The sequence below is a fragment of the Petaurus breviceps genome, unplaced genomic scaffold (assembly GCF_028583685.1).
Source record: "Petaurus breviceps papuanus isolate PSGF00001 unplaced genomic scaffold, PetGlider_PUasm1.0 37, whole genome shotgun sequence".
Taxonomy (NCBI): Eukaryota; Metazoa; Chordata; class Mammalia; order Diprotodontia; family Petauridae; genus Petaurus; species Petaurus breviceps.
This window is the reverse complement of record NW_027186296.1, coordinates 25,081,597-25,095,690: the sequence shown is the minus strand read 5'-3', so window position 1 is coordinate 25,095,690 and position 14,094 is coordinate 25,081,597. Positions and strand designations below refer to the sequence as shown.

The window sequence follows — 14,094 nt, the reverse complement described above, 5'->3', positions numbered from 1 at the left end:
GCCACACTGTGTGTTTACAGTAAAAAAGAAAACAGATTTTTAATTCACTTGAAATACAAAGATCCAGAAGAATTGTACTGACATATTAGTGTCTTGTCCTGGAAATTTCCTGAATATATTAACAGAATTCAAAGAGCCTACTTGATAGTTTATTTTAAATCATCTGTCTTTATTTTTTCAACTATAAATTTCTGGGAAATGTGCCAGAGTTGTTCTTGAATACAGATGTTTTTCCTTCCTAAATAAATGGCCATGGGTTGACTTCTATATTAAGATAACACAAGGGTCATTGATAGATACAATCACTGAAATAATTGTCACTATCAAGTGAGGCATAAAATAGGGAGACATGTTCACTAAAGGTGTTTGCTGCAGTTATAAAAGATGTCTGGAAGAAGGATTCCCTATAGATTGGAGCAGTCTGCCAGATCTTATTTGTCAGTGACATTATGCTAATTGAATCAAGTCTTAGAACAGTATAGGGCTTCCTCATGAGATCCACAATTATTCAAAAAAGATAGGTCAAACAATCCACACAGGAAAAACCAAATGGATAAAGAATGACTATTGTCCAGAAAATAATATGCAAAGAAATTATATATAATTATAATGATGCACATAATAATTATGCATGATACACATATACACATATATGTATACACACAGCACATTAATAAGTACCACAGATAGATAAAGAATTTAATCAAGAATTGTCTAGGGAGTAAGAGAGCAGGCAGGATTGCATTTGGGAAATAACACAGAGTTTTCAATGATCCCAAGTTGCTCCTTAATTCCAAACCCCATATTTTTAAAGTAATATATGGTTTAGCACCCTAACCTCTGGGCTTTGGAATACCAAATTCAGTCTTGGGAACAGTCTCAGAAATCATTATTCTTTGGTTTGCTTGCCCCCACCCAGTTTCTTCTGGGAAATCTTCAAATATAGATTGAATCTAGTTTATATCTAGATCTTCATAGATCTAGGTAAAATGGTCTCACCTCCCATAAAAACTCTCAAGATCACAATGAATATTGAATATAGAACAGCTTCATTTTACTGTACAGAAAATGGAGAAAAGACACAAAAGACTCTCAGTAGCCCATAAATAATCAATACAATTTTTTTTTCTCTGTGGTGAGTCCCTCCTTGCTCCAAAACCCTATGCAGAATTATAACACTGGTCTATGGTTTTGAATTCCACTCAGAAGGGAAAAGCACTAAGGTTGCTAGAGGAGCAGTTTCCAAACCTTCCACTGAGTCTTGCATGCACCCTAAAGAGTCATATAGGCATTCAGAGACTTAACTTCTCCAGAAGGGAAAAATAAACTCATGATTACTATACCTAAAAGTGATCCCAGGGTATCCCATTTTTTTATCCCCAAAATTCATTAATTCTCTCTTTATGGTGCTGCCCTGAGGGCTTGGAATTCCTGAAAGAGAAATATACTTGGGGTGGTTAGGCTGACAGCTCCCTTCCTATCAAATGTCACCTTCTGAATAACTCTCAGTAATAGATCAAATGAGATCATATTTGTAAAGTGTTCAGCATAGTGCTTGGCACATTCAAGGCTTTTGTTTACCTCTGTCATGGTTTTAATGCCTTGCTGTTCCTCCATTTTGTGGAGGCTATATGTTTAGCCCTCTTCTCCCCAAGGGACTATTGCATCCCAAGAATTCCCCTTCTCTCAAAAGAAGGCTAGATACCTGGTAGGTATTGTAAGTATTATCATCTCCATTTTAAAGATGAGGAAGCTGAAGCACATATAGGTTATAACAGGTAACAGTCAGGATTCAAACACATCTCAAACCAGTTTGTCAATATGACCTCCATCTTAACTCTACCTCAGCCATATATGGGAATGGCTATAACTTTGTTCTGATCAACACCCATCACTGTTCCAGCTCCATGATCCAGAACTCTAAAATTCATTTATCTTATCAGAAAATCCTACTCTGCCTCACCCCTACCAACCCAAACCTTTTATTCACCATCCCACATCCAATCCCTTTACCCATGTCTGTTCTCTCATTTTCCTATGCTCTGGTCTCATCTCCCTCCCTTCAGCTGACCAGTACAACCACATACTCTTTTATCCCCTTGTTTGTGAGCCCAATGTACCTTGCTAGACCCCAACTCTGGGTTACCTCCTCCTCCCACTGTCCACTTTCTTCATTTATACTCACATGGTGGTCCTGGAAAAAGTAATGCAAGAAAGCCAACAGGGTTCATTACAAACTTATGTTACCTAATCTAAACTAGGCCCACACTGCTGCATGGCAATCATTTTATTCTTCTCTGATTGACAATCATACTTTCTCATCTGTCTATTTCCAAATCGTCTCTCTCCTCAAACATCTTATACTCTCCCCCTTTCAACAGAGTTCTACTTTACTACCTTCACCTATTTTATTAAGAAAAAAGTGGCCATCTTCCATGAGCCCCCTCTTCTTCCCTTACTACATCTCAAAGCTCTTCATCACTACCCTCCTCCTTTTTCCAGTATTTAATGAAGCAGTAGATTGCCAAACTTAACCCTCCACTCATGATCTTCTTGATAATACCTCCTTGATCTCTTCCAGAAGCTTACTCCCTTGATCATTCTTTCTCTTTCTCCAGTCTTTAACCTCTCCTAATTCGATGGTACTTTCCCTGTCACCTATAAACATATTCCAAGTGTAGCCTATCCTTAAAGAATCTTCATTTAACCCTGCCATTACCTCAAACCAGCATCTTATATATGTTCTCTGTTTTGAACTCAAAATCCTAAGAAGAGTCATTTATATTTGTTGCCTTCTTTTCTTTAGTCCTTACTAACTTTTCAGTGCCTTTCAATCTGACTTCTGATACTACTACTGAATAAAACTCTTATCTCCAAAGTTGCCAGGGTTTTCATCTGCTACATCCAATGGCTTTTTCTCATTCCCCATTCTCTTTTATCTCTCTGAAGTTTTTTATACTGTTATTCACCTCTTCCTCTTGGATCCTGCCTCTTTTCTTGTCTTCTGTGACATTACTTTTTCTTTGTTCTCCTAACTTCCTGACAATTCATCCTTATTAAGATCACCCTTCTCCTCCTACCAAGTGTGGTAAGCAGCCAAGTGGTACAATGAAAAGAATAGGACCTGAGCTCAAATCCATTCTCAGCTGTGTGACCCTGGACAAACCACTTAACCTCTTTCTGCCTCAGTTCCCTCATCTGTTACAATAGGGATAATAAAAACACCTACTTCTCAAGGTTGTTGTGAGAATCATATGAGATAATATATGCAAAGTACTTTGTAAACCTATTTAAGTGTTATTTTTATTATTATTTGTAGACATATTCCAAGGCTCAGTCCTTAGTTTTCATCTCTGTGTATACATTCATCATTGGTGATCTGATCACCTTACTTGTGTTTAGTTATAATCCAAATCTATCAGTCCAGTTCTAGCTACATTCTCACCTGAATTCTTACCTATCCACTGGACATCTCTACCTGGATATCTCATAGGTCTTTCAAATTCAACAAATCTAAAATGGAACTCATATGTCCTTAAAAACAATTCCTCTTCCAAACTTCCCAATTGAATTTCTATTGAAAATCCTATCACTCTTCCAGTCACATAGGTTAATAATCTTGGAGTCTTTCTTGGCTCTTTCTTTTCCCTTAATCACATAATCAATCAATTACCAAGTCTTGTTAATACCCATAACATCAAATCTGTCCCCCTCTCTCCATCCACACAGCATCTACCATAGTTCAACTAGGTGACACTGGGCCTGGAGTTAGGAAGACCTGAGTTTAAATCTGGGCTCAGACACTAGTTGTGTGACCTTGGGCAAATCACTTAACCTTGTTTGCTTCAGTTTCTTCAACTATAAAATGAGCTAGAGAAGGAATGGCAAACCACTCCAGTATCTTTGCCAAGAATACTCCAAATGGGGTCACAAGGAGTTGGACATGATTGAAAAGCAACTCAACAACAACAGTTTTCTAATTGTCTCTTTGCTTCTAGTTTCTTCCCTCTTCAACTCAGCCTCCAAACAGTTGCTACACTGATATTCTCCAAATACAGCCCCAACCATTTTAACCCATTGCTAACAAATCTTCATTGGTTCACTATTGCCCCTAGGATAAAAGGCAAACTCTTTAGTCTGCCACCTAAATTCCTTCACAATCTGGTTACCATCTGTCTTCCCAACTTAATTTCATACTATTGCCCTTCCAGCCATCTCCATTCTAATCAAAATGGCCTGCTACCTCATCTTTCTATGTTTTTGTACAAATGGTTCCTGATGTCTGTAATGAATTCTCTCCTTATTCCCACATCAGAGAATCCCTATGATCCCTTGTAGTACAGCTCAGATGCCATCTCCTATATGAGGCATTTCCTGATGTACAGTTATTATTAGCTCTCTCCTTTAAAAATACTTTTTATATACTTTGTAGTTACTTATTCATGTGTTATATTCCCTACCCCCACTTGAATGTAAGCTGCTTGAGGACAGGGATTGTTTCTTTTTATCTTCATGTTTTTAACTTGAAGTTACTTGAACATAGTACACATGTAATAAAGGAATTGAAATCTTCTATCCCCAGTTCCATTACTCTTTTCACCTTTAAAAATAAAACAGATTCTCAACAAAATTATCAGGGAACTCTTTAAATCTGTCAGTGGTCCAAGGTGATTTAAATCTGTATTTAAAATCTCTGTGAAATTTCTTCCAATGGAGGAAGAGGTATTTGAGTATGAAAAACAACTCTATTTGGAAGACTTTCTTGGGACATCACTTCACTAACCAAGGATTATGGCTGTTAGGATGCAGTTCCCAGCATTTTTGCCACTGCAAACAACTTCCACAGATATTATCATCACCATGGTAGTTGTTATCATTAGGACCACTCTCAATGTTAATCCTTGTGATGGCAATAACTACTAGGACTCCACCTATGATTTTCCACATAGGAGACATGGATATGACTTTGGGGATTGCCAGACTGACCAGGTCTCATCACTTACATCCCTGAAAACAACAAACTGACAATATAGACTTAACAAATACAAGCAAACTCATTTGATTTTTATCTCTATTCAAAGTAAAATTAGTAACTTTTAAAGTCTGAAAACAACTGAAAGACATGAAAGACAAATTTTTTTCTTTCTCAAATAAAGTCTACCTAAGTCCAGATAATGTAAAGGATAGGTAAAAAAAATTCAGTCAATTTAAGGATCATTCAGTTGATTCAAGAGCCAATAGATTTCTTGTCAATGGATTTGAACAAACTGTTCTCAAAAGAAGAATTATAAACTACTAATAAACATATGAAAACATGCTCCAGATCACTAATACTAAGAGAATGTAAATTGGAACAACTCAGATTTCACCTTATATTCAGCAACTTGATAAAGGTGACAAGAGATAATAAGCAAGGCTAGAAAGACTACAGAAAGAAAGGCACCCTAATGTATTGTTGTGAGAACAATGAATCAGTCCAAAGATTCTGGAAAACAATTTGGAAAAAAAAAAAGTTCAAATCCTCTGATTTTACTGCCATGCAAGGAGGTCAAAGAGAAAAAAAGTTAACAAATACCAAAATATTCATAGCAGTACCTTTTGTAGAAAAGAATCAAAAAACAAACTAGATGCCCATCATTAGAGGATCTGCTAAACAAACTATGGTGCATAAACAATGTAGGATATAACTGTGCCATAAGGGAAAATAATCCAACAAATATAAAGGATTCAGAGAAATAGTAAGACTTATGTGAACAGATTTAAAATGAACAATGAAAACATTTAATTTAAAAAATTAACAAGCATTTCTTTTCTTTCCTACCGTGCTCCAAAAGAAAAACAAAACCATTATAACAAATAAGCAGTTAAGCAAAACAAATTCCTGCAGTCACATGTAAAAACATACATCTTATTCTTCATATTTAGTCTATTATCTTTTTGTCAGGAAGTGAGTAGCATACTTTATCACTGGTCCTCTGGAAATATAGTTGCCCGCCACCTAACAGAGAGCTGATGGACTCAGAGTGCCGATTGGCTGAACTATGGAAATAGGTTTTTCATTGGTCTATCTGCTCCTAACCTCTTCCCTATAGAATCTCTACTTCACATAGCTACCAAATCTTCTTAGGCATAGAGTTGTATCCCTCTTCTGCTCAAACCTCCAGTACCTCCCTATTTTTCATAGGATTTAAAATATAAAATCCTTATCATGACATTTAAAAAAAATTTAATTAACTAAAATCCATCCTTCTCTCCCTCCCCCCCCCCACCATTGAGAAAGAAAGCCTTCATAACCTATATGCATAGTTCAAGTAGAACGAATTACTACATTTGCCATATCCAAAAAATTTGTCTTGATCATATATCCTGAATCTGTCACCTCCCAGTCAGGAGGTGGATTGCAAATTGAATTTCATCACGAGTCCTCTGGTGCTATGGTTAATCACTGTGTTGATCAGAGTTACTAAGATTTTCAAAGTTGTTTGTCCTTACAATGTTGTTAATTGAATTAATTGTTATCCTGGTTCTGCTCACTTCACTCTGCATGAGTTCATACAAATCTTCCCAGGTTTCTCTGAAACCATTTCCTTCATTATTTTTATAGCACAATTTGGCATGACATTTAAAGCTCTCCACAATCTGACTCCCACTTAGCTTTCCAGCCCTGTTGCATCCTAATACCCACCATGAACTCTATATTGTAGACAAACTAGTCTACTAGCCATGCTCAAAACTTTTATCTTCATTTACTACCTCTGGACATTTGCACAAACCATTCTCCAAGCCTAGAGTACACTTTCTTCTTATCTCTGCTTCTCAGAATCCTTTTCTTTCAAAGGTTTACATTCCTCTGTGAAGTATTCCCTGATTGCTTCCCAGGTTACTGCTTTCTGCCTCCTAAATTTTTCTTTGACTATATTTGTATACATATTGTATCCCTCTAGTAGAATGTAAACTCATTAAGGGCAGGGAATGGCAGTTGCATTTTTCTTTTTTCTTGTGCTTAGGATAGTTCTTTTGACATAGTTGGAACTTAAGGAATCTTTGTGGAACTGAAAAGAACAAGCTTAATATGTTAGCTAGTGTGCTATGGCAGACAAAAACAAAAAACAAAAGATAATATAATTGTGGACTGGGCCACTAAATGACCTAATGGATAGAGCATTGGGCCTGGGGACAGGAAGACCTGAGTCCAATCCAGCCTCAGACACTTACTAGCTGTGTGACTTTGGACAAGTCACTTAACCCTGTGTGCCTCAGTTTTCTCATCTGTATAATTAGCTGGAGAAGGAAATGCAAACCACTCCAGTATCTTTGCCAAGTAAACCCAAACAGGGTCATGAAGAGTTGGAAACAACTGAAATGACATAACTACAACTGTGGACAGCATTAATAAAAGCATAATGTCTAGATCGAGGGAAATGATTATTTTGTATTCTGTCTTAGCCAGTACATGTAATATGTTTATTTCTGGGCATTACATTTTTAAAGGGGCATTTGAAAGTGAAAATACATTTAGAGAAGGGTTACAAGGATGGTGCTGGACCTCAGAACAATACCAAAAGAGAATTGAGTGATTGAAGAGAACATTTAGGGATTGATAGCTACCTTCAGATGTGGGAAGGACTGTCAGGTGGAAAAGAATTATTAGACTTATATTGCTTGACTAAACCGGTAGCAGCGCTAAAGGTGTAGATGCAAATTTTGACAGACTATAAAACTTCCTAACAGTTAAAGTGGTCCAAAAGCACAATGTGCTGCTTCAGTAGTCAGTGAGTTATCTATAGCTGGAATTCGTCAAGTGGTGCCTGGATAATTCTTTGATTGGGATGTTCTTAAATGTAAAATCAGTGTGGGATTTTTAAAACTAACTTCCAATTAATCTCAGTTCCTGAAATCCCACTTCCCCCTAGACTTTCCAAAAATTTTAAAGAAATGACAACTTTCCCTGGTCCTGCCTTCTCCTTTGAAAAAAACAGAACTTCCATGACTCTGTACCCCACAAATGTATCAATGTTTCATGGTTAAAAAAGGAAGATATTGTGATTATTTGCAGATTGGTTTGATTTTTAGGTTCTGTTATTTTGGTATTCTTTTTGTGTTCATTTGAATGAATGTCACCTGCAAAAGATGCTATCAAGAGCTGGGAAATGTCCAATTAAATTCATATATTCATCCAATATGAATTCATTGCCTCTTATGTGATAAGGCATTGAGAAGGATACAGAAAAGAAGGCATGGCCCTTTGCCCTGAAGGAGTTTACCATTCCTGGAAGGATAAAACAAATACACAATTTATTATACAAGGAAGTATATTAATCATATGCCACCAAGACAGTGGTACAAAGTGATATAGGGGTTCTGAGGAGCCCCTCAGAGATTCTTTCAGTTGGCAGGATCAGAGGAGATGTTGTGAAAGAGGAGGCATTTAAGCTGTGCCTTTAAGGATAAAATAATTTGGGGAACTAAAGGGAGGGAAGGCATTCCAGTAGGCAGGATTGTTTAAGCAAAAGAGGGGGGAGGCACTGGTTATAGGTGGAGAACAGTGAGCAGGGTTAGCGTAAAGGAATAGTGCAAGCTAAGACTGGAAAGGTAGTTTGGGACCAGAGCAGAGAGGTGTTTGGACTTCACTGGATACGCAAGAGGCATACAAGATTTTGAACAGGAGGGCTTTAAAGATAGTCCATAGCACAGATGAAAATATAGGTGCCGAAAAGGTGATTTTTGATGATAATTACCAAAAAGCAGACTAAACTGAGAGAAGTAAATTCAACTCACAGAGGCATTCACAACTCCTCTTAACTACGGTTACAGCTAAAACTCAAGACGTTTGTTTGGAGCATTGAGCTCTGCAGAAGTCCAAACTGATGTTGCACGGAGGTGGAGAGGGGAGGTGGGGGTGGGTCGGAAAACAAATCAGTTCCCAATCTCACGTCCTGTCTGTGTAATAAAATTGGCTTTCTTCAGGCCGTAGATCTTCATGGGAAAGCGCAGATAAAACTGCCCGTCGAGGCCCTCCAGGTTGTGTGACAGCCATGGTGTTTGTGTCACCTACGCATCACAAGAAACACAAAAACCCACTTCGGTGGCTGCTTGTGAAGTTTCCTCGGACCCTGATTTCGGTCCTTGTGCCCTAGGCTTGATGGAGCTAACCTCTTTTCCTCCCCCCAGAAGTTTTCTGCCGCCAGTTCTTTAGAACACAGAAAACCCCCCAAAACAAACCCCCTTGGCACGAGGGGTGAGAGTGCTGCCGCGGATTATGCCCAGTGACTGGCTCAGCCAGGCTGGCTGGCGGCAGGCTCCTGGGGGTAGGTGGGCAGAGGAGGGTGGCACCAGGGCTGGCGCTGGGGCTGCACAAACCGGGCGCTTAGGCAACGCGGGTCGCGGTCACGAGGAGGGCCCGTATCCTGGAAGCGGCGGCATCAGCTTCGGGGCGAGTGGGCACCGGACCCCGAGCGCCCAGACCTCCTCCATCCCGGAGGTGGGGAGTAGGGCGGGGGCAGGGCGTTTGGGGGCGTGCGTGTGTGCGCGCGCGTGAGTGTGAGTGCGAGTGTATGTGTGTGGCGGGGCAGCCACATCCACACGTCCTCCCCCAGTGCATTTGGGCTGAGGCGGAGGAGCGCGCGCCCGGCGGCGGCGGCAGCAGCGGCGGGAGGGCCCGCTGTGCGGGGTGGGGGCTGGGACGACACTGAACGTGGAGAGCGGGGAGAGGCGGCGGCGGCAGGGGGGGAGGGGCGGAGACGACGAGGGGATGAGGGAGCGGGGCCCCCTCCCCCTGCCCCTGCAGCCCATCCCCGTGCGGGGCTGAGGAGCTCGGGCAGGGGAAGACGCGGGGCTGGGCCACGTCCCTCGCCCGGCCCGGGAGCGGGCGGCTTTTGTGTCTGGGCGCAGCCGGGGAGTGGGGAGCAGGGCTCTCCTCAGAGGGCGCTGTGTGAGTGAGTGTGAGTGTGAGCGAGTGTGCGTGCGAGTGCGAGAGCCGACCCCGGGCCCGGACCTCCCGCCTCCCGCTGTCAGCAGCTCCTGCGGCTCCCGGCGCGGAGGCAGCGGCGGAGGCAGCGGGCTCGGCCCCCGCACATGCCGCCGGCCCCAGTCGGGGGGCTGCCCCCAGGCCGCGGTCCTCACCACAGTCCCTAAGCCGCCAACCCCCCCGCGGGCCAGGCCGCCCCTAGGCCCCGTGTTTCTGCCAAACTTTGCAAAGTCGGGCCCGCGTCCCCCGCGCCCTTGGCCGCTGCCGGGCTCGGCGGCGGCGGCACCCGGAGCAGCAGCAGCCCCAGCGGCGGCGGCGGCGAGAGGAGGCGGCGGCGGCAGCAGCAGCATCAAAGAGACGCGATTCCCGCTGCCTGGGGGGGAGTCATGCTTTGCAGTCTGTAATGTCAGCAGAACAGGAGAAGGATCCCATTGCGCTGAAGAGAGTTCGAGGTAACTAGCTGAGGGAGGTGGGGTGAGGGGGAGAGGGCATGGACGCTGGGGAGGAGGGGATGGGTGGGGGTCTCGGGGCAGAAGCGGGGAGGCGTTCCTGGGGCGCCGTCCGGGGCCTAACTCTGCAGAGCCCGCCTGGCCCCGGCGCGAACCGAGCCCAGTCATGACCGCCGCCTTCCCAGCCGCCTGCTTGCAACCCCACGGACGGCCAGGGCGCGATTGGGGCAGGAAGGTCCCTGCCTTGATTTTGTGTGGTGTAGCTGTTGAAATTGCCTCCAGCATCTCCATCCGTCCTCCACCTCCTTAGTCCTCTCTGCCTATCGCCGCTCCTACCGGCTCTCGGTCTTCAGTTACCTGCCCAGGAAGGACCCGTGTGGTAGAGACCAGGAGTGATTTTTCCAAAAGTTAGTTTGCCTGCCCGAGACACTTTTGGGGAGGAGGTTTGCAGGGCCTTCACCATTAACAGTAACAAACCGGAAACTTCTTTTCCTTAATGCTTAGGAATTTATGTACCGAATGAGATAACATGCACAGACAGCGCTTTGCAAAGCGTAAAGCGTTGTGCTAGTCTTGTAAATTTAATAGGCAGTTGCCCATTAGCTTTCACAGTATGACCCAATCCTATTTTATGAATTAATTTTTGCTTGATTTTTACTTGCAAACAATGAAAGACCTTTTAGGATGTGGGTTTTTCCCCGTTACCTCACTATTTCATAAAATCAAGCTACACATCAGCTATCACGAAGCAGGGGGCGTCCACTTAATCTTTTTCTAGTTTTTAGGGTTAGCAAGTCTAGTCAGAAAGGATTTATTAAGCACCTACTGTGCCCCAGGCAATGTTTTCTTCGAATAAGCTCTCAGGATGCAAAGAAAGACAAAAACCAGTCCCTGCTTTCAAAGGGCTTACAATCTAATGGGTAAAACAACATGTAAACTATGTACAAACAAGATATACACAGGATAGTCTACAAAATACCAGTCTAGTCCCTTACTTGTCCTTTTGTGTAAAGTGGGGTTGTAGAGATTTGCTTTTTTATCCTATTCTGAAATTATTTTTGTATCTTAATGAAAAACTCATTTAATTAAAAAAAAAAGGTATACACAGGATAAATTGGAGAAAATCTGAGAGGGAAGGCACCAAGGAAACACTTCATACAGAAGGTGGAACTTTTCGCTGAGATTTGAAGGTTTTATCACATAAGGTTCCAGGAAAAAAGTTTCCTGGAAACGATATTTATCTAAAAAACTCAAAACTCTTTACAAATTCATGAGTAGTAAATACAGTTTCTCCATGAACAAAAGTGACAGGTCAATGTTTATATCCATCTATTTTACTGTGGTGCAGTTGGAAGAGATATATGACACACTGGCTATGGGATACCCAAGGAAAAAAACACCCATAGAAGCATCTAGATAGAGAATAGCTTATTTAACATTTAAGAATATATTTTAAAATTAAAGTCTGGTGTGCAAAATAGAGAATTTTAGAGCTGTAGGAGATCCTAAAAGATCAACTGGGCTAGTTGTGTCAAACTCAAATAGAAACAAATCCCTTTGACATATTGCTGTAGAAAACCACAAATTAGCATTCTCTGTGTTCTATTGCATTTTAATTTAATTTGTTAAACATTTCCCAATTATGTTTTTATCAGATTCAAGTTTGCATGTGGCCTGAGGGTGAGAGTTTGACACCTCTGATTGCCAACTGCCTCATTTTATAGAGGAGGAAACTGAGGCCCAGAGAGAGCTCATGAAAGCTGACTCTATGCTCTTTCAAAAGTCATCTGAGAAATTTTATTGTTGTTCAGTTATTCATTGGTAAAGATTTGCCATCTCGTCTTCTTTTATGCTTGTGTTTATGACTTGCCAACATCCCCTAAGGAGTAGTTTTTCTTAGGTACAATTACTCCCTTGGTATTTTGCCACACTTGCTATTACAAATTGGTCTTTTGGGGTGGAAGCAGGCTATCAGTTTTATGCCTTTGACCAAACTCATTGAAGTTGTGTAGGTAGGTGTTAATATGGTTAAAAATCAGTGTATTTTAGGCTTGCCTAAGGGATATAGTTTTATGTACAGTTTGGTTAGGTTGATGCTTTTAAACTATCATTAGTTGGCAGTGCCTTGCAATACATTCATGTGTGGGCTTAAAAATACCCTTTGCTTAATGAGAATAAAAGAAAAAAAATTTTTCTTAAGGTCCTCTATGGCCTGTAACCAGCTTGTATTTTCCTTTGAAGTTTTTGGTGCAGGAGTTTTGACTTCACTGTCTTCCTCCTGTTCCATGCTTTGCTCCTTTTTGTCCCCAAAATAGGAGTCTAATGTTGGAATCTTCTGTCTGCTTTGTTTCCTTTGCCTGGTCATGTTGCCCCTCAGTCACTTGACCCCTGGGCTTTTTGCCACAGTAGGACTCTGCCACCAGACGGGGAGCTTTTGTCCCAAATGCTGGGGTTTTCTCAGCTGCCGGAGGTATTAGATGGGTGCCCTCTCTGAGGTCTCCATATGCTCTGGCAAGCTGGACACACACCCCAGGACCTCTACCCTAGACTGCAATCCAGATCCAAGCAGGTTAAAGCAAGAGCGATTACCCTTCAGACTGGTGCTTTTTGGTCCCCCTACACTCTGCAGGCCAGGAGCTGAAGCTGCCCCGTGGTGCTGGCTGGCTGTGCTGGCATCTCAGCAGCTTCTCGCCCCAGGGGCAAAAGCCATGCACTCCCACTTACTGGGTCCCAAAGTCCAGACTGCACTGACCTCTCACTTTGTCCTTCACATCTATGTGTTGATAAATCTGGAAACGGCCACAGCTGCTGCTGATCTGGAGTCGTCTGCCGGTCAGGCCTGGCCTGGGGCTAAAGCCTCAGCTCGAGGTTAGCTTCTCTGTGTCATTTTGTGGGTTCTGCAGCTCCAAAGTTTTTTTAGAGTCCCCTTTTACATGGATTGGAGAAAGTGGAAGCCAGAGCCGCAAGTAGGTCCTGCTTCTACTCCGCCATCTTGACTCCGCCCCCCCCAAGAAAAAGAATTTTTCTAAAGTCAATGTACAAAGTTAAATAATGTAAGTTAAATAAATAATTTTGTAGTAACTGGTTTACTGTTTTGAGAGTTGTTAAAGGCACCAAAATATTTAAGGGTCATCTTTGTAACAAAATTCTGCAGAACTAGCGATTTTGGTACTCACTGTTTTATAACGATGTCATTACATGAGACTATCATCTGTTGATTCATTCATTCTAGAGCTTCCAAGAATAGGGAAATCTCATGAATACTAACTATATACTACATTGATAGTAAAAACAAATGAAGTTCCATACACATATAACCTCTACTTCCTCCCCAAACAGGAAGGTCTGGGGTTGATTAGGGATTTATCAGGATGAATTAGGGATAACTGAGTTTAGAAACTTTTTCAACTAGTCTTGGTATCTTAATTCAGGTATCCTAATTTTCAGTGATTCTATGGCTATCCGAGGACTAGTCTAGCTAAATATAAAGAGGCTCATCATTGCATGATGAATTCTTTGGCAATAGCACCTAAATATTGCCAGGGCCCTAGGACAGATTGAAAACTATCAGTGTCTGAACCCCCTTCAGGTCTCTGTGCCTTCTGTTTGTCCTGCTTCCCTATCCACTCAAGGCTGTCTTTCAGTTTGAGAGTTTCTCCTCTAGGGCCCAATCTCAGT

General features: G+C 42.0%; 1 protein-coding gene across 1 annotated transcript in view; it reads left to right on the top strand.

The window, feature by feature from the left end:
- The first annotated feature begins 10,234 nt into the window (after positions 1–10,234).
- The window catches only part of PYGO1 (pygopus family PHD finger 1), a 36,947-nt gene continuing 33,087 nt past the window's right edge, over positions 10,235–14,094 (top strand). Inside the window, exon 1 of the mRNA XM_069098103.1 lies at positions 10,235–10,419. Within this exon, the coding sequence (XP_068954204.1) occupies positions 10,371–10,419 (49 nt within the window). The 5' untranslated portion in view covers positions 10,235–10,370. The remainder of the gene's footprint in view (positions 10,420–14,094) is intronic.